At 39.7% G+C, this 23,393-nt stretch overlaps 1 protein-coding gene across 3 annotated transcripts in view; it reads right to left on the bottom strand.

The window, feature by feature from the left end:
* ENOX1 (ecto-NOX disulfide-thiol exchanger 1) overlaps nt 1-23,393 on the bottom strand; it is a 700,008-nt gene that overhangs the window by 57,207 nt on the left and 619,408 nt on the right. For all 3 annotated transcript variants that reach the window (XM_053665398.1, XM_053665399.1, XM_037132222.2), the window contains one exon: nt 1,581-1,683. In XM_053665398.1, coding sequence (XP_053521373.1) covers nt 1,581-1,683 — 103 coding nt within the window. The remainder of the gene's footprint in view (nt 1-1,580; nt 1,684-23,393) is intronic.

Genomic DNA, 23,393 nt, shown 5'->3' with positions numbered 1-23,393 from the left:
GGTAAGGAACAAAGGTTGCTTACTGGAAGATGCAAAGAAAGAAGTAACTGCAGGATATATTGCGGACCTTGAGTAAAGAAAAATTAACCCCAAATCTATGGGTCCTGCAGGCAAAATCTTATGGCAAGTATGCAGCTTGGCTTCTCAGCCTCAATAGAACTTTAAAACGTCAATCTGAATACTCCTTATGAAAAAATTTGCCAAAGCAGATTTAAAAGAGCCCATGTAGTTATTATTCTTGCTGAACTTACATAAATAATCAGGCCAAGTTTATTGAAATGACTTATTTTGCAAATAAATTAGTCTTAGTTTGGCTATCTTTGATTTTAAAAAGGGTCATTTTAGAGAGAAAATCATTTCAATAGAAACTATAATATACCTTTATGGATATTAGGTCCTAGTGCTGTTTATTGTCTTTTAGTTAATTTTTTTTACTATAAACTGAATTGGATCCTGAATTTTTCTAGTTTTCATAAATATTTGTCTGTAGCCTTCCAAACTAACATTTTCCCATCCATTGACATGGAATCACTGGGAATGAAAACTGCTTGTTTCCCAAGGCCATGCACATTAAAGTGGGACAACCTGATGTAGACTTGGTACAGATTTCTCTGTAGACTTCAGAGAAATCACCACAATAGCTTATCTATGGACAAGCTTCGTTCCTGCTGTAGAAAGATCACCAGGGACATCAAACTGTAGACTAGAAGAATCTATCAGACTGTCACTGCCTGCCTTCATTACACATGAAGATGATTTGGGACAGACATCCAGAAAACTTGATTGCCTGCTTTCAGAACTCAGAAACTGAAATTAGTCTTCTCCAAACATTAACCTTTGTTCTTCTTTTGTTTCCATAGAAATGCCTCCTATTGCTCACACCCTAGGCTTAACTTTGGGAACCTGCCTGCATTACCACTGCCTGAAATGAGACACAACTTTTACCTGAACTTCTGAACTGTTGTCAAGTCTAAGACTGGTTCAATGACATGTATGACAACCTACCACCTCAACTTCTATCTCTGACTCCTATGTATGTAGAATTCCCATTTATATGTATGAATTAAATTTAATTATTTTATCTTGCTAATTTGTCTCATGTCCATTTGATTATTAGACCAGCCAGAAGAAACTTGGGAGTAGAGGAAATTTTATTCCTCCCCCACAAAAGCATTACAAGTCCAGCCTCAGGATATGGTCTCTCTCGAGCCTGGGAATCTGGCTTGGTTTGGAACTTTTGGACTGGATCCAGCCTGGCCTCTAGTTGAAAGTGATATGTTCAAATTTTGAAATTCAGATTCATAACATGTGAGATGCAAATTAATCTATCTTCTATACTCAGTTTAATGTTGGACAAACAACTAATAGACATGGTTACAGATGAGTAAAACCCTCAGTAATTTGTACATTCCTAACTTGAAATGTACATAATAGAATCTTGACAAGATTAATCTCACCAATGACCAGAAGGCAAAACTATTTAAATTATTAACAAGTTGGAGGTGAACTAATTAAATATTATTTAAGTGAATTACCTAAGAATAATTTAACAACACATGAGGTAAACAGAATTTACTTACCAATAAGTAGAGCTTCTTTTTCTGATTTTAAGCCTTGACTTCTTTTCTCAATACTGTTTTCTCGGTCTTGGTTGACTAATGCGACTGTCAACACATTGATTTCCTAGAAAGTTAAAAAATAAACAACACATAGGTATTTATGTAGATTTCAATAAAAGTCACCAGATCTCTTAAACTCTAAAAAAGAGGTCATCACTTACATTTATAACTGAAAATTAACTTTTGTAAGTAGTTGATCTATTTGCCCAAAAGTAGAAAGTATATAATTCTAAAATTACACTCCTGGCTACAGCACTCAGCAAACCAAGTAATTCTCTGCAAAAATGGCAAATTTGGTGCAAATTATTACATATTTTTGTCCGTATTCTGATTAAACTGTTAGCAAATTCTGCATTTGATTATAGTTACTTTAACATGTTTTATTTTAAATATGAATTTTTTTCTGAAAAGCATACACAGGCTGATTTATGACACTATGCTACTAAATTGTGTGTTGGGGGAAATAGTGCCTATTGGGAAGGTAAGATAGAGTTGTTAGGAGTGTGTAAGTGGAGGAGGTAGATATCCTTATGCACAACTGCAAACAGCAGATAAAGCAAAGTTTGGGAAATTCTTTTCTTTAGAAATTGAACATGAAGAATTATACAACAAACCAGTAACACAAGAAACATTGAGGTTGGAGCATTTTTAGTTCTTTCTATAGTCTTTTTTTCTTAATTTAAAAACTAAAGGTAAAGATTTAACTCATATCCTTCCAGACTTGATATTAGACCTCAAAACAGAATGGTGATTTAACAGAAGGTCAAATTTAACAATCAGAGACCTGCATATATGAGGCAGTGGATTCATTAGAGTAGTTGAATCTTGTTGGGGGGAATTTCCTAGATAGCTCTCAAGAGGAATTAGCATTTTAGCAAAGAGTTAAGGATAATGTTTCCAGTAGATGGTGGGGAATCTGCCAGAGGACAGAGGGTAGGTGGGTAGGGACAAAGGAAAACTTAGAAAGTTGGGCATTGATTTCGCAGGTGGTACCGGGACTGATCTGGTTATAGGATATCTAGCTTGTTACCACAAATTAACAAAATTGGCCATGTAAAGGAATACAGGAGACCACTGGAAGTAATATTGAGCAACTCCTATCTGAAAGCATTTAAATAAAAAAAGAGAAGGAAAAAAAGCCCTTAGTGCATACCAATAAAAATAGATCTATGAGACTTTAACTCATGATCTTCTACTATGTAAATCAGGGATAATTGGAAATTGCAAGAAAAGAAATTTCTCCTGGCAATTTCAGTTGGGAAAGCAACATTTAGTGAACATTTTGGAGGCTCCTCTAAGGGTTACACTTACCTGCTGAAGAATGAGTGGTCAAGTCTCCATGAGAGGTGAAAATAGGTAAGGTGAAGAACTGGGGGAACCATAGTGTTATGTGTTAGTAGGTCAGACAAAAGGTTTTGGTTGACTAGAGGTACCAACTGAGGCCTGGGGCTGATGGTAGGAGTAAGCCCATGAGGACAGATGTCAGAAAAGGCATAGGGAATGGTCTAAGCAGAATCCGGAGCCAGCTGGACAAGTCATTATAGGAGAAAAATACTCTTATACTTCCAAAAAGAGATCTTACAAACCAGCCCCAGCAGAAATACACTCAAGAACTTTAAAACTAAACAAATTCAAAGGTTTATGTAGATGGGAATTGTTGTAGACCACTCTGCCTGGTTCTAGGAATTGTATCTCGACCCCTTGTGGCTAAGGGTGAGAGACGACCTCCGGATTGCTGGATGCGAGTCGCAGGAGACAAAGCTTGTCTCTGGTAGCAAACGCTGCCTCAGTTTCCTCTCCCTTCCCCCAAAGCTTGGTCGGAAGTCAATGATGGTTAAGACCCCTCACAGCGGGGGGCAACCTAAGCCAGACTTGATCACTTGGGAGGCCTTCATGGAAGAACCCCGGGGGCTGCAACAAAGAGCAATGGCCTCTTGCCCCCCATAGCCTGAGTCCCCATGTTCTGTGGGAGAAGCGCTTCCCAGCTCCAGTCCCCTTAAGCCTGAATACCTGTTGCGGAGAGGTGCAGCTCCTTGCCTTGCTAGAGCATGTCCTGGGGAAAATCTGGCATCACAAAGACTTCCCGATAAACCTGTGAAATCTGCTCTGTTAAGAGTGTTTTCATTCGTATGTTAAGGGTTTGAGCAGGAAACCCTAAAATTCTGTTCCTGACAGACTGACTCATAGTAAGCCCTCAGATTTCTTTGAAATGTTACCTATTGTTTGATCCTTGTTGCCCTGTATTTCTTTGTATTAGAACCCAATTAAAGGCTCTGGAAGAGGGGACTCGAGGTCTTTTTCTCCTTGGAGAAACTGGCCACTGCTCACGGCCTTTTCCCTCTGGGAAAATGGCCACTTCTCCTCCCTAAGCTGATCATATCATGTCTCAGTCATGATTACTTTCATCCGTGGCACACGGGGGGACTTGGAGGAAAGTCACCCCCACAGGGAATAACATATTTTATAAAGAGGATTAGGTAGAAGGAAATAGGAATTTGTTGTATGGTGAACTTCTTATGGTGTTTTATGATTAGACTGTGTCCATTAGAACAGAGAAGGCTGTGTGGAAACTTCATCTCCCTGGGCTAGTGGGTTCAAGGAGCTTGCTAAGTTCTCTTAATGACATGCCCTAAGGAAAAATAGGTCCCCTAGGGACATGGCTCTGGGCTCTGTAAAGCTCTCCCAGCAAAGGTTTAGGAGGAAAGAGGATGGAAAATTACTAACTAGGGTACTGACTGTATCACTTAAGAGAAATAACAGTAATGAACCCTAGGGCTGAGTGGAAATAGTATCTTCAAGAAAGGGTGATGGGATCACAGCCTGGATGATAATTCAGGACAAATGAATTACTGGGAAGAGTTTAGCAGACAATAGGCCCACATTAATTGCCAAAGTTGAGTGGTGTCTTGGGACCATCACACAATTGAGGGTCCAGGTTTAGGGAGGGAAATGGACCAAAGAGCTGGCAGCACATCAAGAGTCAGGGTGAAATGGCAAGGGAGGAATAGATTGAGGCCACTGGAGTGGTGTTAGGTACCTGTTCCCATATCCAAAGCTGGAGTCATAAAGAAAAGGAAACTCAGAGCTGGCTCCAACAAATCCTATTGAATAATGATGCCTAGAAGGAGCTGATACGGCCTACCAAACAAAGATGGCTATTTTGATGACGTTTTAGGGTTGAGCAAGTGAGGATAGAAAGATAAGAAGTAGAAATTAAGATGGACTATTGTAGCCTGTGCTCTCCTGACTACCAGTGACATGCTCTCATGTGGGCATCAACAGTGGCTGTGGGGTAGACACACCTCTTTGCCAGGCTCTACAGTAGTCCTGGAGGCCTGGGCCTGATAGAGACTGAGGCTCGGCAGATGCGTCAGCCTTCTACTGTGAGTTGTGTTCAGGGTGGAGATGAAGGTGCTTTTCTAACTCCTCCAGTGGGGACAGGGACTGTGCTGGGACATGGTAGTGTACCTAATGAAGCTAATCAGGCAGGCTCCAAAGAATGCAGATTATAAATTGACCTAAAGAATCTCCAAAAGGGGAACTATTGTTTCCATCATAGTCAAAGGTGTGTCCAAACATATTAACCAGATACTTGGGTTTACAACATCATTTAGTGAAGTGGACCAACTTGTGATTACTCAAAAAAGTCATTGCTACATGCCCTGGAGCCCATGCCTGCCTCGGGAATAACGTAAAACTCAGACTAGCTGACAAAATTACAGAGTTCATGAGATGGTGAATGTTTATGTCATACATTTTGCTAGAGACACAATTGAAAGTCAATGCAGGGTGTTTTAAGGTCTAGAAGACAGGATAGGGATTTTAGATAGCTCTCTGGAGTAGTCTACAAAGCACAGAGTAGATATAAGTAATACCCATATCTCTCTTTCCATGTTTGTACTAGTGTCTGTGAATCTAAATTATCTTCCAATGTTTGTCAAAAGAGTTCCATCATCATGACTAGTAAGGTGAAGAAAATCCTGTACATAGAGAAAATCTGTAACTAAATAACTCCTCTAACCAAACCTTTGTTGCATTTAAGCTAAGCCTGTTTTTACTTTCAACCACTCAATAAGTATTTATGCCACAAACATATATCACATGCCTACTCAGGGGCTCACAAGCAATTCTCATAAAAGATCTATAAGAAATCTTATAGAAAATGTCAGTAGATGGAGCTGGAAGAAGTATGTAGATCATAACAGGAAGTTTGGATTTTATTTGGAAGTCTTACCTAATGAAGTGTTCAGTAGAAAAGTTACACGAATGATTCTGAATTTTAGATTACTGTTTTGAAGCAAAGTGAAACTGGGGGTAGGGATGCCATGTTGGCACCTCCTGCAAGAGTCTATTTGTTTTCTTCCTTTTCATGATGAGGGTCCAAACCAAGTCAGTGGTGTATAAAACATAAGGGATATTCAAACAGTGGAACTACAAAGTACCTGATGACCTGAGGAATGAGGGAAATGTTAAAAATAAGTAGGTGCCTTGGTGAACAGGGAAGTAAAGAAAGAAGCAAATAGGGGAAAAGATGGTGTGTTCAATTTTGGAAATGTTAAACTTAAGGTTTCTATGACATCTCCAGATATTTGGAAGAAGGTAGGATGTACAGGTTTTATAACTTAGCAAGTCCCTGACAACTGTTTTTATGGGTGTTTATTAGGTTTGTGTTTGTACCTTGGCGTCTTCTTCTGAGACAAAGAAAAGGCTTGCTTACTGCTTAATATAAAAGGTGGATATTCCAAGCTCAGTGTTTCTCTTTTGTAATATAACCCCACACATGTAGGCTTCCATCTGGACCCCTCTCTGTGGGGGAATGTGACCAGGCTGTAAGATCCCTAAGGATAAATCTGGTGAAGCCAGGGCAGCTGTCTGGTAGCACATGATAAAACCTCAAATGGACTGTTGCCCAAAATTATTATGAGAATAACTCATCACAGTAGGGACAAATTGACCATAATATTAAACACTAAGGTAGTACATTTTCAAGAGAACATAACCAGTTTATGCTTCATCTTTAACTCTGCAAAAAATGGGTCAATTCTTAAGTCCTATCTCAAGAATTTCATATTCTCTACTTAGGATGTTCCAACTATCTATTTAGTAATTGGACAACATATTTTACTGGGACATTGGGTCATGAGTTAGCAAGGTTTTGCCCCTTTCCTAAAATCTTCACTGTCCTCCCCTGAACAAGTACTCAGTTGGTTAGAGCATTGTCTCAATATATCAAGGTTGCAGGTTTGATACCTGGTAAGGGAACATACAAGAAACAACCAATGAATGCATAAACAAATGGAACAACAAATTGATGTTTATCTCTCTCTAAAATCAATTTAAAAAAGAATCAACCAATGAACAAATGAATAAATGGAACAATGAATCATTGTTCCTCTCTCTCTCTAAAATCAATAAAGAAAATGTTACTGTTCTTATTACTTCATCCCATTCCAAACCTTTAGACAATGGAAGGACCTAAGAATGGAATATTTCACTATTAGAAACACAAAGTTGTGAAGATTGTTTTTCACTTACCCTATTAAAATCCTTTACCAATAAATGTAATATGCTGCAAAGAATGCTGTGTCTACTAGATGTTCTGGAGAAGATGTTCCACATGCCTAGAGTTGCACATTGGACATGGATAACAATGGATAGGGTTGGAAGGTAAGGGAAGTTACTAAACAAATTGTTAATACCATGCAAAGTATACAGATGGAGAGCACTTTAGTATGGGCATCAAGAATTTCCTCATAGTGAGGTCAATAGGACTATGAGATAGTGTTCTAAGGGAAGTGGTAAGAATATCATCCACTTGACAGAGTAAAAATCACCCCAGATTTGAAAAGACGCAATAAGTGACAATTCTGCACTTGGCAGAAGAATGGACAAAATTATCTAATAATCTTCTCTCTTACCTTTAACCATAATTGCTGTGACACTTAGAAGGTTTTTTTAAAAAAAATTTATTTATTTATTTTAGAGAGATGGGAAAGGGAGGGAGAAAAAGAGGAAATGAAACATCAATGTATGGTTGCCTCTAGCATACCCCACACTGGGGATATGGCCTCCAACCCAGGCACGTGCCCTGACTGGGAATCAGACTGGCAATGCTTTGATTTGCAAGAAAGTTTTTAATAATAACAAGAAACTAGATATCATGGCCTTCTTTTTTAGACTTCCTAAATAGCTACTTGAAGGCAGAAATTTCTCCTCTAAACTCCTCATCAATTACCTTATCATTGAGAAATGATTAAAGTAATTTATGCATTTAGAAAGGTTCTTTTTCAATAATTTACTGAGCTAGAATTATACTTTGTTGTTGTTTTGCTTTGTCTACCTCTACCCACCCAAGCAACCTAAGAATAAAGAATAATGGCTTTCCCAGTTTATAAAATCCTTTCATTATTCTCCTCATTTCATTATTCTTGTGGCCCCCTTAACTCTGGTGCTGTTTTATTTTACTGCAAAGTTCCCTGAATATGCGAATGTGTGTCCCCTGCCTCACTATTTGAAATCTCAGTTTTCTCAGCACTCACACCATGAAGCTATCCTTTGAAAGAGTTTCAGTGACTGCCTACATTTTCTCAACCCTCTTACCATGTGACATTTGACTTCTTTGACATCAGCAACTTTTAAACCATCTGGCTCACTTGTTTCTGTTACACAAGATGTTCTGGTCTTTTTCCTCCTAATTTTTTGTTTAGTCCTCACTGGTTTCTTCATTCCTTCTGCTGGCCCAGCACACATGGAGAAGGCAATTTTCTTCTCCTTGTACTCTAACTTTGCTACTTGCCCAAGTTCAGTCACCACTTTTTCCTCCTCCCATTTTATCAGAGTTCTTTTACTTCCATGGGTTCAACTATCACTGCACTTTTAAAAAATATTTTATTTATTTATTTTTAGAGAGAGGGGACAGAAAGGAGAAAGAGTGGAAGAGAAACATCGATGTGTGGTTGCCTCTCATGTGTCCCCTACTGGGGACCTGGCCTGCAACCCAGGCATGTGCCCTGACTGGGAATTGAACCAGTGACCCTTTCACAGGCCCACACTCAATCCACTGAGCTACACCAGCCAGGATATCATTGTACTTTTTAACTCTGTTTCTTATCATCACTTGATCATTGGGCTTGTGTGCTTGAATTTACTACTGGCCAGTTCAGACTGACAATGAGAGATGGCCATGAGGTGGTAGGAGAGCATTCTTTAGCCTTGGCTCTTCCATTAAGAACTGGCTGACCCTGAGCGAGCCCTCTCTTCCCTTTTCTTCACCACTCCCTAATTACATTTTTACACACAATACAAGTCCCATATTTTTCAGAGGCATTTGTTCCAAGCTACTTGCAAGGTTTCCTTATTTCATCACATTTCCTATGTCATTTATGTGACAGTTGATCACTTACACATTTAGACAGAATTGGCTTTCACTGGTGTTTGTTTCTTCAACAAAACCAGCAACTCCTTTAGGGCAGTCATTCACCTGACAAGGTGAAGAGGCATGGCTGAGTGCAACTGTGTTCTAATTCTGTCACCATTATTTACGTGCTGCATAACTGTAGGCAGGGCATCGCTTAACTCCCTCTTATGTAAGACAGGGATAAATAACCTACGTTTGTTGCCCTGAGTTCTCTGGGGTTTCTCTGAGGACTAAATGTTATATGTGAGACATTGCTTCTGAAAATTACAACATCTATGAATATATTGTGGCATCATTATTACCATTATTATTCTCAGAACTGACTGGATATGGAACATGTGCATAATATATACTTGGGGTTCTGAATCCATGTGAGAATTATGTATAAAACTCTGACTGCAATCATATAAAAATATGTATGCAAAAATATATAAACTAACTGTGGTAGTGCCCAAATAGTGCATATTTTTCTATTTTCTACATGTTCTATGGCAATGTTGTTATACTGCTATCCTTAGAATTTATTTTATTTTTTTAAGATTTTATTTATTTGTTTTAGAGAAGGGAAGGGAGGGAGAAAGAGAGGGAGAGAAACATTAGTGCATGGTTGCCTCTCTTGTGGCCCCTACTGGGGACCTGGCCTGCAACCCAGGCATGTGCCCCAGACTGGGAATAGAACCAGTGACACTTTGGTTCACAGGGTGGCACTCAATCCACTGAGCCACACAAGCCAGGGCTGTTATTCTTAAAATTTAAAAAGGAATAAAAAGCTAAAGATATACAGATGCCATTTTGAAGAGCTATATGGAAGCACAGAGTAGCTGACTACTTCACTGAATAACACACTGAGTGACACTCCCCTACACATACATGCTAAATAGGGAGCCCGCCACAATATGACTTTCCCTGTGGCCCTCCAAAGGCTGGCAGTCTTACAGCTATTAGTGCATGCAAGGTGAGTGGGACAGTTGTCAAGATCTGTCCGGTAAAGACAGACCATGTCACCTCCCACTCTGCCAATACCACACCACAAGGCTCTTATTCCTTCTCTGCTTTCCTTGTTCCATGGCCTTGTTTTGCTGTTTGGTTCTAGACCCGACTCAAATATTACACTCCATGAAACCAGGGTCTCTGTAGACCACACTCAAGATACCAGTCAGCTATTTCAATATCCTTTACTCAATGTTCTTTCTCTTTTTTTCCAAAGTACCACAAGCAATCTGTCAAGTGATATACCAGTCTCCAATAACCTTCAAGCTATATTCCTCAGTGACTAGCCAGTGACAAACATGTAGTAGGTGCCCAGTGGCTGATAAATGGAGTGACCCACCAAAAAATGGCCTGAAATAGTAAACAAATGATGGATTTGGACACAGCATACTGGTTTTAATTGCTACTGACTTGCTGTGTACCTTTGTTTTCTTATTTCTGCTTATAGAAACATATGATCTACAGTATCTTTTTGTTCCAAAATTCTATGGTTGCTCTGTGCCCTTTACCCTGAGTTGGAGCTTCCCTTCAGAATGAACCCATCAGCTTGATACGGGCAGCTAACTTGAAAATGTACTTATCCTGGATTTCAATGCCAATAAAAATTAGAAAGGGAAGAGGAGGCAGGGTGGGGACAATAAAAAACCAAATGGATGAGAAAAGGACTGATGAGAATGAGTGACTGAGAAGCTTCAAAATTTCTTGTGGTTCAAGGGAAAGTAAGAAGTTGTTAATCCCCAGGAGCAAACAGGATCTCAGGAATTTTCTGTGGGTCAGAAGTCCCAAGGCCCCGTTAGTATCAGTTTAGCACCAGTGCAGAGAGCTATGGGCCCCGAGCCACCTGTGCCCTTTCCCCAGAAGCCTTTGATGTCCAGGGTCTGCATGAGGGAAAAAAGAGGCCCCAATAGGCTTCAGCCTCAGAGAGACAATTTGAAAGCAGAACTATGGGACTCCTGCCCTCAGATAAGATTCAGCAATTTATTACAAAACAACCACATTTTACATGCTAAGATGTTCTACCTCATTGGGGTTTAATTGCTGGCCATGGAGTTCATTCATTATGTTCTTAGATAATCCCAAGAACTGTGTTTTCTAAGATTTCTAACTCTTAGAAATCTTATGATTAAAATAGGGAGAACTAGTTATAGGTCCTAAAAAGGAGCCTTTCAAGAAAGACAGGTGTGGTTTAGGTGCTATAGATATCTGGAGATAGCATTTCTCCTGATAGCCTTCCTTTTAGGTCATCCTTGGTTGTATTTATTTAATAAACACTTATATAGTGCTTAGTATGTATAGGCAGTATTATAAGAACTTTACAAATATGAACTTATTTAACCCTTATTATAGCCCTATGTCAATACTGTTGCTTTCCCATTTTAAAGATGAGGAAATTGAGGCATAGTGAGGCTAATGACTTGCTGAAGCTCACATAGTTAGTTAAGAAGCAGACTTGGGATTTGAACCAATGTTTTCTCACTCCAGAGTTTTAACCACTGTGCTAGCCTGCCCCTTTTGATTGCACTCCTGGTACCTATCATCATCTTTGTCAATTCGATTGAAAGTATCTATTGAGCACTGGGAGTGAGTCCTTTCCTGAGGGATGCCCACATTCCTGGCCATTTGGGAGCCAGCAGGGGCTCCAGGCAGGACCAATGAGCAGTGACTCTCACAGACTACAAAGGTGAGCAAGGCAGGAAGCCAGGAGGGGCCTGGTTGAGGAGCTGTGTTGCTAGGGACAGGGGACTGGCTGGCTGCTGCTGTTAGGTAGTGACACATTTCCTTTGTATGAGTTTGATTTGTAACCATAGGGTGTGCAACAGGGAAGGATTTCAAAGGCAGAGTTCTGGGAATGAGGAAGAGGCAGCACACGTGCTTTGGTTGGAAGATGCTGGTGGAGGAAAGCTGAGGTCAAAGCAGCACTCCAAAGAACAAGTGTGGGCCATGTGCAGGACTGGCCAAGCAGGTGAACAGGCTCAGGCAGGGGGCTTATGCCTGTGGCAGCAAAGCAGAACCACTAAGTAGGAAGAAAAAGAGGGAAAAGAGGGGTGCAGGAGCCATTCTAAAGGAACAGTGGACGAATTCTGTGCCTGTGAAGCAGAGAAAAGGGAAGTGAGTTTTTAAAAAATTTAAACAAGTCTGATGACTAGCAGAATAATGATACCAGATTTAAAGATCATAAAGAATGAGAAGTACTGGCTCCAATACTTTAAAAATACTGGATGTGAGGTCTTGGGAAGGCAGCTGGAAATACAGGGCCCGAGTCAGGAGAAAGTCTGGGCTGGGAGTGATTCTGCAGCCCAGCTTCTGTCTCTCCCTATCCTGCATGGTCCCAGTGTACACCTGTTATTCCTGTCACTTCCAAAAGTGTCCCTGCCTGGACTTTATGTGATGGCTCTACCTGTAATCATTTCTCCACACAGGAACAATGTTTTCAGAACCTAGCATAGTTCTCACATACTAAATCTGTAAACAGTATTTTTTGAAAGAACTCATTTTAAAGCCCTGGCTGGTGTAGCTCAGTGGATTGAGCACAGGCCTGTGAACCAGACAATCGCGGTTCGATTCCCAGTCAGGGCACATTCCTGGGTTGCAGGCCAGTTCCCTGCAGGCCAATTCCCAGCAGGGGACGCACGAAAGGCAACCATACATTGATGTTTCTCTCCCTCTCTCCTTCCCTTTCCCTCTAAAGGATAAATAAATAAAATCTTTAAAAAAAAAAAAAAAGAAAGAACTCATTTTAGACCTTTAGTAATAATATTTGTTGAATTACATCAAATGAATCTGTTACTTCGTAGAGAGGGTAAATATTGCAGGTGAAACTGACTGGCCTCATAGGTTCAGTCAGTACCTTTGGCCTGTGGCAATTTATAAGGTCTATGAGGAATATATACACTGGGCAGTGAAAAAAACAATGCAATCAGTTTGGATATTTTATGTCCTTTTGGTCCCTAAATGCATTTGTTGTTGTGTCATTTTAAAGTAAAATAATTTCTTTATTATCTTAGATTAAATAAGGTAAAAAAAGTTAATTTTGAATCTGTATCTATTATTAATGCTTTCAATATGTTTTTAATTTAAATATTAACTTTTTTGGAGACCATAATATAAGCTCATAAACTTTTTCTTTTTCTTTTCCAAAATTTAAGACAATTCTTTAGTTCACTTTAATTCTTAATAACAACCTTCCTTGGTTTTCCCATTAGAAATATTATATATATACATGTCCAATGTGGAAAATTTACAAAATATAAAATGAAAGTAAAATTAACTGAAATTCTATTACCCAGATATATACTCTGGTTTCTCTTCAGATTGCATAAATCTTTCACCTTTTACTATTACCCAGGTATAAGCACTATTAACACTTAAATATTATGGAAAATAATATAATAATTAATAAATAATACAAGGATAAACTGTAAACTTACTTTTGCCTCACCCTGTATTTCATATATAACCCTCCTCCTATATACATATATATATAATAATATCATAATGTATACCAAGGTCTGTCCATAAAGTATCCAGCCACACACTATGAAAAAGAGACATTTATTGAATGTAAAAGATACAATAAACATTGTACATAGGACAATGACACCTCAGTCCCCTTCAAAGTTAGGACCTTCTTCAGGAAATCTGGTTCATTGGTTGGGTTTGAATCAGGTCATTAGCAACTGCAGCACCATATTCTTCCTGCTCTGGTAGCAGAAGCCATGGAACAAATTTTGCCCAACACATTTCATGCCAAAACCCTGTGTCAACCCCCAGATCAGCTTCTAGTTCTCACACTGTCAGTCACCAATCTTTCTCGACTGCAGTCCATACATGTTTAACATTCTCAGGAGCTCTGTTTGTTGCAGGCCTTCCAGAACATGGATCACTCTGAACTGATTCTCAACCATCTTTGAAGTGTTTGTGCCATGCTTTTATTTGTACTGCATTCACTGCATTGTCCCTGAAAGCCTTCTGAATCATCTGAATAGTTTCCATGGAGGAATGTTTAAGCTTAACACAAAGTCTGATGCAGATTTGTTGCTCTTTTTGCTGAATCATTTTGAATGTGATGGCCACACAGTATACATGCCCACTCAACAGAGTCTACTGCCCCCACTGACTAGTATAGTGAAGTTGTCACTGTTCACACATTCACATTCCAATCCACTCTGCTTGGCTGCCAGGTTACATCAGGATCATACAAACTGTTCTCATTATGTTAACAATGGCGGAACTTTTTCTGGACAGACCTTGGTATATACATGTGTGTATATGTGTTGTATATGTGCACACACATGCATATATGTATATATTATTGTTTAGTTTCTATTTGGGAAACTTGGATGGTCCTCACATATACTTTTAATTAGAGAACAAAGACTTTGATGAGAAAGAGTAATTTCAATTTTGTAACCATTTCTATTAAATACCAAGAGCATCAGTGTTGCCTGGATTATCACTTAATTATGGATATCACAGTTCTTGCCACACTTAAACTGGGGTCTTAAGATGACAATTAAATTACTCTCTTTTGGCATAGTTTCATGACAGCCATAGTAAATAAAAATGATCTAGATATGGGAAAAATTTATTTGTATTCTAGTAACTTCATTCATGATTTAAAGTGTAGGTTTTAGTATTTTATTTTTAGTTTTCTATATGCCACTGTAGATGTTACCAAATGAAAAAATACACTTGATCTCAAAAACATTGTGTTTCTAATCACTATTGAAAATGTGATGCACCTAGCTACATCTATGCAAGTTCATTCCCTTCATAACCTGAAAAAGTACTGACATGAAAAATCTCCTCTACCAATAAAAATGGAGAAAGCAAACAGAAGAAAATAAAGTGAAATACTTTTAAATGTATTTATGTGCATCCAGAATTAGTTGGGTTGATTTATCGTGTATGATACTGACTCTATTGCTGGTGAAGATTAATTGTATTATGGTGTTCCTGGCATGTTATTTTCCCAGGCTATTTCTCACTATGATATTTCTTATTTTTCTGTGCTACAAAGCACCCACTATCATAATTTTCACCTGCTGAGTTTACATTACTAATGATAACATTAAAGTTTTAGAGTCTTTTGACCTTTGTAGTGGTAAATTAGGTCATGAGAATGGATGGGACACAAATGGATAAATGAGAAAGAGAGACATTTCATTATTATTAAAGTAAAGTCAAATTTCACAAGGTTTACTGGGCATTCTATGAGATCTTAGTTAATGTTAAATATTCCCTCCCTTCCAACACAAAAAATCCAGTTCCTTTTCTTCACTGCCTTCTTGCATATGCCATACATGATAAATATTCCAAGAACTCAGTGTTCTGAATTGCTGATGCATGGTACCCGATCAATGTAGAATTTGAGATCCTTTAAATAGAAAATGGTATAACTAATAATGATGATGATAATATTAATAGTTAGCCCTTACTGAGTGGTTGGTAGATGCCAGGTTCTGATACTATAATCTCTATTTTACAGATTAAAAAAAATTGAGGCACAAATAACTTCTGAAGCTAACATACCTAAAAAGTAGTGGTTCCAAAGGCACAGGCAGTCAGACTCTCTAGCTATTAGTCTGTACAGCCTTCTGTCTTTGGTACCTCTCAGATAACCACAACTTTTCGATTTCGTGCAAGACCCTAATCCAACCCAAGTCTTCTCCCTTACTGAAAGGACCAATCTTTGTGGATTATCCTCTTTAGTCATATGCTATCTCCTCAATGGGCAGTGTGCCCTTTGAGGACAGTGACTAGGCTGTGATCAGATGTGGTCCCAACTTACTGCACTGCCTAGCACATGGACTTGGATGGAGAAGTTAGGAGTAGCTAGTTGACAGTCCACCTATCTTCTGTGTACTCCAAATGAATGTGATTTCTTATGAACCAGAGCCTTGCAATTACTAATTGTATATTTTTCTCTTTGGGTTGAAAGTAACTAAGTTCAACATTTAGACTACGGTCTCATGACACCTCAGTTCAGTACAATTTAATTGGAATTTATCAGCCTCCACCACTCTCCATTTATCAAGTATTTATTGAGTATTTATGGCAGACTTCGTTCTAGACAACAGAATTCAAGAATGAATAATAAGAACCTACAAGATAGAGAGGCATGTAAAATATATTAAAATACAGTGTGATAAAGGCTATGGCAAGGATTGGCCTCAGGTGCTATAGAAGCCCAGAGCCGCACTTGACCTAGTCTGGGATGGAGAGTAGACAGCAGTTGCTGAAAGTGTGGTCCACAGACTGGCAGCACTGGCATCACCTGGGTGCTTATTAGAAATGTAAATTCTCAGGCCCTGCCTCACACCTACCCAATCTTAAACTCTAGGGTGGAGCCCAGCAATCTGTGTTTTAAAAAGCTCTCCCTTTGATTCTGTTGCTTACTAAAGTTTGAGATGTATTGCCTTCAAAAATGTATGCAGGGACACAACAATCAGGCCAGAAAATATACACCAAATTAAAATTTATAAAATAAGAAAGTTAGATGAGGTGATCCCTACCACCTCTATTCTAGCTTTCATAGTCTACAAGATTTATGTACACATCTTAAAGTGAACTGGAATTAAAGGTGTTCATTTTCTTTTTTTTTAATTTTTATTTTATTGATTATGCCATTACAGTTATTCTATTCCCCCTTCATTCCTCTCCACCCTGCACCTCCCCACCCCCACCATTCCCCCCTTTAGTTTATGACCATGTGTCTCAAGTTCTTTAGATTCTATATTTCCCTACTAAAGGTGTTCATTTTCAAGATTAGCTGCAGATAATATACAGAAGGAAGTGTTTGCAACTCTTACCTAACCAGGCCAAAGAGATTCATAGGGCTGTCTGAAGCTGCTGGAAATTCTAAGTCAGTTCACTCATCAACTGATAAGTATTCTACTTGTCAATTGGGTACATCTAATACATATAATACATGTATTACAAATGTACCCATCTACATAGGCTCATCAGTGCATTAGGTTCTGTAAAGCACACATATACATCACCTCCCTTAAGACACTTAGACCTGAGTTAAGGAGACAGACCTATCACAACTTGGGTGTTCAGAATGTTCACAATGATAAATACTGTGGGAATATGGAGAAGATGATTAATTGCTTTGGTCTGATCTTAGGATAAGTCACCAAGAAATAGGAATTTAGATGGGCTTAAAAACATGTAGAATTTGCATTGCAGGCAGAAAGAATGACATGATAGATGGGAAGTGAAATTATCAATAAAAATTCTAATTAGAATTTTTAATGAATGGTAGAGTTAGCTGAATTCGACCTGTTAACAAAAACCATTTATTCAACATAACTAGGCCAATAATTATTCTGTTCTTACCAAAAGGAGCAATTTGAATACTGTTGTGTAAAATAGTAAGGAACAATACGTAAGCTTACAGCTATGAGACATACTATGCTCATGTTTGTGGGTATGTGTGTTATGTGGAGTGAGGAAGCAGGAATTATACCTACACAGTGCGGGAACCTTACACAGATTGCAATTGTAGATCTTTCTCATCATTCTAAGCCATCATTCTCAAAGTTGGCAGGGAAAGAAACTGCCTGTGAAAATTAGATTCTGAAAGCCTCATAAACATATATAGCTCATCAGCATACATTGAACAGTCTGGAAATTGCCCAGAGAAAGCCACTCTGTAATCTCATGGGGAAGCTGACGTAATAAAAACGATGGTGATGCTGAGCATCACAGTCACAAATCTCCTCCACAATTCCAATGTCAGGGTTGGGAAGTCAGAGGCAAATCGAATTTTCTTGGAAAAAATAATCAAATGAATAGAAATCTGAAAAAAAACATTAATCATTCCAAAGCTGGTGAGTCTTTTCAGGGGAACCTGCAGAGCTTTCAGAGACTGGCTACCATATACCTGGCAAGGGACCACTTCCGAGTCCCTGGTGACTCTTCACATATTTACAGGCAGGCTGCTGCCCAGAGACAGCGTGGCCTCTCTGGCTCTGACACCAGAGCCAACAGCTAAGGGCTGCAGACCCACTTCTTCAGGAAAATCCTATAGCATTTCTATAAAGAACAGAAAATGTGAAAGCCTTTCCCTTTTGAGATCAACTTTTCTTCAGAGTTTAACTTTTCCATTGTGTGAATTAGAACAGGATTTACACTGAGGTGTAGTTCACTGAAGTTCTGAAATTTTGTGATATCCTAAATTAGATTTAAAGGCACAAGGGTCAGGAGTGCGACCTTCTTGGTGGTTTGATTACAATGCCCAGTTATGAGTGGCTACAAACAAACACGGTATCTGCCTCCCGGGTGAGCAGCTGGGCTATTGGCTGATCTTTGATCTGGAGTCCCTCTGGGTACCATGTGCAGGCCAGGAGGCAGGGAGGTGAAGCTAGAGCAGGAAGCAGTGGACTCACCGCTAGGGATGATTCCTATTAGACCCCAGACAGAGAAGGGGGAAATGGAGAAGGGCATTTCCATCAGAGCTGGGAAGACTTTTGAGGTTGAATGACTAGAACACACTTTACTTTATTGTGGGTGCTGTGTTTGAATATGAATGTATATGTGTGGGGGTGAATATATGTATACACACATATGCATATGCAAATGTATATATAACACACACACACACACATATATAGTTTCCCCTAGGAAGCCTACTAATATTTTATTTGAAGATTAACTCCTGAACTTTTTGATTTGAATCTGAGAACCTTATTTTTGGCTAAAGTTTTCACTAAGTGTGTATACTGTGTTTCACCACAAACACAGCTTCAGTGAAGGCAGATTTCATTACTGGAGTTTGCTGGGAAGTATGGGATGGTGAAGGCACTGCTATTCTGCCTGCTTGGTGGATTTGGAAGGGCTGATGGGCATCTTCCTACAGCTGTCTTTTCTGCCCTTCACCCCCTTTTTTCTTCCTTCTCACTTTCCACCTACTTTTCTTCTTTGTCATCTTCCTACACATTTCCTCAAAGAAATGCCACAGCTCAGTGAGTTGTGGCTCTGGTGGTGAGCAATGTGTGTAAACAGAGAGTGACTGCCCTTCGTGGCATTTCAGGACTATTCCAGAAGAACCAGGGAGAGCCGAGCAGAGAATCCTTGAGGAAGGCCAGCGTTACAGATGGTGGGTGGACCAAGGCTGGTGCCAGCCCTTCCTGGTATGTTCATACCTCTCCCTGTCCTGGGCTCTTGTGTGGTGAGCAGAAACCAGGAGTGTGGAAGTCACTGTGGAATGTTTAATATTCTAAACAACAACCACAACCATCTTGGAAGCTATGGTTCCTGAGTAAACTTACAGAACTAATAAGAGGAGGTTGACTTACTATGGGTGAATCTCTGTTCCTCACTGTTTTCTCATCTTTAATCCTGCTGACACATCAGTAGGAACAGAAGTTCCTTGAGCAAAGGAGGCTCCTGACTCTCTTCTGTCTTCCAGAGAAACTAGAAGGAAATTCTGTCCACCCTCTGGGTTCCTGGCTTTTTTCATAAGTGTTCCTAAACTTTCCCTCTGTTCATTTTCGATGAACACGCCAGACAGTGCTAAGCTATATCTCACGGGAGGCAGAGTCACCAAGACAGAAGCCCAAGTAAGGTTTACTTGACTTTAACATTATTCCTTGCACTCCAGTCATGTTCGTATCTTTATGTATGCCTCTCTCATTTGTCGTTTGGAGCTTACACTAATTTTCTTAGCAGTGTTAGAAATAAAGCCTTAATTTTCAGTTTAGTGCTAGAACTCTTTTGTTCTTTTAATTGATAACTCTTCTGAATGTCATCTATTCTCCTGAGAGGATAGACAAGCCCCATTTGGGTGGGGGGCCTGGGTCCATGAGCCTGGGTCTGGGATCCACACAAAAAACAGGCTCTGCCATCCATAGAACACCAGGAGCACCAACCTACAGTTCACAGCACAAAATCCTAAATGACGCACCTCAGTATCATTCTAAATTATTTGTGAAGTACACACGATTTGCCTTTGTTTTCAGAATGCAAATATTCTTGGGAGTTATTTTCCTCACCTGTTGAGGAGTTCAGAATCCTCTCTATGTGATAATACCCAGACACTATCATTGGCTGATAATTGCATCACTTACCACGTAGGGGCTGAACTGGATCTCTTAAAAGAAGCAGTGAATCTCTATCTCTAAATTCCAATCAAGTGGAAAAGCTTCATTTAAAAAGTGGTTAGCCCTGGCTGGTGTAGTTCAGTGGATTGAGTGTGGGCCTGTGAACCAGAATATCACGGTTCAATTCCCAGTCAGGGCACATGCCTGGGTTGCAGGCCAGTTCCCAGCAGGGGACACACGAGAGGCAACCATACATTGATATTTCTCTCCTCTCCTTTGCTTCCTCTCTAAAAATAAATAAATAAAATCTTTTAAAAAAGTGGTTAAGTTAGATAATACATTATAAAAGAATATTCATTGCCTACTATCAATGACAAATAACATTTTAAAGTCCTATGGCAGGGAATGATTAAAAAACTAGAGCAAATTTGTGGCATGAAGTATTAGGCACTTATTAAAAGTCGTACTAAGAGAATATTCATTAACACAGGGAAATGTGCATGACTTATTAGAAAAATATATAGGCTGTTAAGTAGCCCATATAAGCTATAAATTTGGTTATATATATCTATATCTATATCTATCTATCTTTCTATCTATGCACATAGACAAAGATGAAGGAAATACAAAGAAATGAAAACACTAATTTCTGAGTGGTGAGATTGCAGATAGTTTTTTTCTTTATGTTTTTCTGCAGTTTCCAAACTTTTCACAAAAAGAAAATGGCACTTTTATGCATACATACATATAAGAGCATCTATATGTATGTATTGGTTTGGCTTCTATATCAGATAGCATTGCCACTAGACTTTTGGGGGAAGTACAATCTTTAAAATGTAAAAGGTTTGTTTCATATTTCAGCTTTAGCCACAGGTATCCACATACATGTCAGACCATCTCACAGAGAGCTGATTTTTTTTGCCTTTTCCTGTTTCTCTTTAAATTTGGCCTGGGGAAAGAAGGTAATTCCACGTCTCTGAACCCAACCTGTCATCTTTATTAAACATGTACTAATCTAGTTACATGCTCCAAATCCACTAATGGCCAAGCAGGTCCTACCAACTCCTGTCCTGACACGTAGGACAAACTGTGGCCCAGCAGTGGGAACACACTGTCAGTTGGCAGGGAGGTGCTTGGTAAGGAAATCTCTTGAGTATTTACTGGAAACAAAGCTCTAACTAGGAAGCCAGCTCCTGCCTGTCTGTGAAGGCAGCTCCCTTGCTCATCCTTCCTTGCAGCTCTGCACCTGCTGGGAAGTAGGTGCACTCTCAGGGTCTCCACCAGCCATCAGTCTTTTCCGAGAATGCTGTGTTGGAATGTGAGTGGGGCTTTTCAGGTGAGATTACGAATTTCACTGCAGAAAACACGGCACCCTAGCTGGAAGAAGGTAGCTGGGGGTGGTGGGGCAGGCGGGTGCAGAGAGTGGAGTGGGGTGAAGGTGGGGAAGAAAGCATCAGCAGGAAAAAAGCAAGGATTTACAGGAGCTGTAACTTGAGGAAAAGACCAGGTTCTAGGTGTGAGCATTTAATATACAAACAGGGTTGTATACTGCAGGGTAGAGGAAATATTAGTCCATGAAAAGTCTACCTTATGGATTTCAGACATCTACACCCTCAGATATTTAGAGACATGGGTCCATCCTTCCCTGAAGGAAGACAAAGTGGCCTCTGACTTTGCAGTTGAGTTTTTCAGGTGTCTTGTCACCTGCATACCCACGCACTGCATCCCACTGCCACCAGGCTCTCCTCTCCATGGAGTCCATCCTTCTGATAAAGGCCTTGCCTCTGGAGAGTTTTTACAGACATGCACATAAACTACCTCAACTCCATTATTCAAACTGTCAACATGTCCTGAAGACAAGGACAGTGAGTCATGATGACATGACACAGTGGACAAATTTGGGTAAGGACAGTGAGTCAGCTTCACCTAGGGCATCAACCACATCTTGCTAGAACCTCACACAGCACCTGGAACATGGAAGGCTGGAGAACTAATAGTACCTAACATGTACTGATCGCACCAGCACTGTACACAATGCTCACATTAACACAGTGGGGTAGGTATGATTATTACCTTCATTTTAGAAGTGAGAAAAAGGGTGGTTCAGGCATTCAGCATATCACTCAGGGTTGCCCAGACAGTTACTGGCAAAGCCAGGGTTGAAACCAGGCCATTTGGCACCTGGATCTGTTCTGAACCCTCACACTTCAGTGGATATTTGTCAATTTACTGAATAACAAAGGATGGCAGGCTATGTGGGAACCCAAACTGAGAGACTCAGTACAGGCCAGGGACAGCAGGAAACAGTGAGAAGAAAGACATGAGGGGCTGAAAGAACTGTGACAAGCAGCAGCCTCACACCTCTGGTTCCTCGGGCTCAGCCTGGCTGTATCTAGTGCTCCTGAGCCCCAGACAGTGCCTGTGAGAGGCTGGGCAGGAGGTGCGACTCCTCATGGTGAGGTGGTCCCTACCATTTTCTCTACTCCTCTTCTAGTTCAGTGTTGGGTCTCCCAAGGAGAGGCAGCAAGTTGTTAATGGGAGGAAAGGATAGAGCCTGAGTGGTTTTTGCTGTTTGAGGGTGTGGTCCTATTTCCCTGTGGGGTTTCCCTTTTCTTTCTGGCCTTGCTTAATACATCATGATATGTTCTTAGCACACATGCTTACCTGCCTAAGGCAGCAATTTTCAACCTTTTCATTTCATTGCACACATAAACTAATTACTAAAACTCTGTGACACACCAAAAATATATATATTTTGCTGACCTGACAAAAAAGAATTTTGATATATTCACACTGGATGGCTATTGTTGCTTTGGCTATTGTCATTTTTAATATGACAGTCTAAAGAAAAAGAGGTCACTGACTTCTAAATAGTCAGGTATCACATGTTTTAAAAATTCTTGCAACACACTGGCTGAAAATTGATGGCCTAAAGGGTGAAAGCCACATTTGAAAGTGGGCACAGCACTTGGCACTTCCAGGGTTCTGACATGCACATCATTAAAATATGTGGTTCACAGTAGCTTTTTTCTGTTGTGTATTAAACCTGAAGAATGTTCTTCACACAGTATTTCTTCTGTACACTCCTAACATCATTACTCTGACAGATTTAAAGACAACTCTGAGGATTTACTTTCTTATGGAGGCAACATGAAAAACTGAAGTGTTTTGTCTTTTGAATTTTCTTTGTGAGATGGAAAGGGTATTTTACTTGACAGTGGTAACCTTCAGCATCACAGATTAAACTACCTTATGTATTGCAAATGATTTCTCTAACCCTAACGTGTGAGCCTGCAGATAGAGAATATGGGGTAGCAA

Source organism: Artibeus jamaicensis, unplaced genomic scaffold (assembly GCF_021234435.1).
Source record: "Artibeus jamaicensis isolate MK-2021 breed Jamaican fruit bat unplaced genomic scaffold, CSHL_Jam_final contig_414, whole genome shotgun sequence".
Classification (NCBI taxonomy): Eukaryota; Metazoa; Chordata; class Mammalia; order Chiroptera; family Phyllostomidae; genus Artibeus; species Artibeus jamaicensis.
This window is presented reverse-complemented; position numbering and strand designations above follow the sequence as displayed.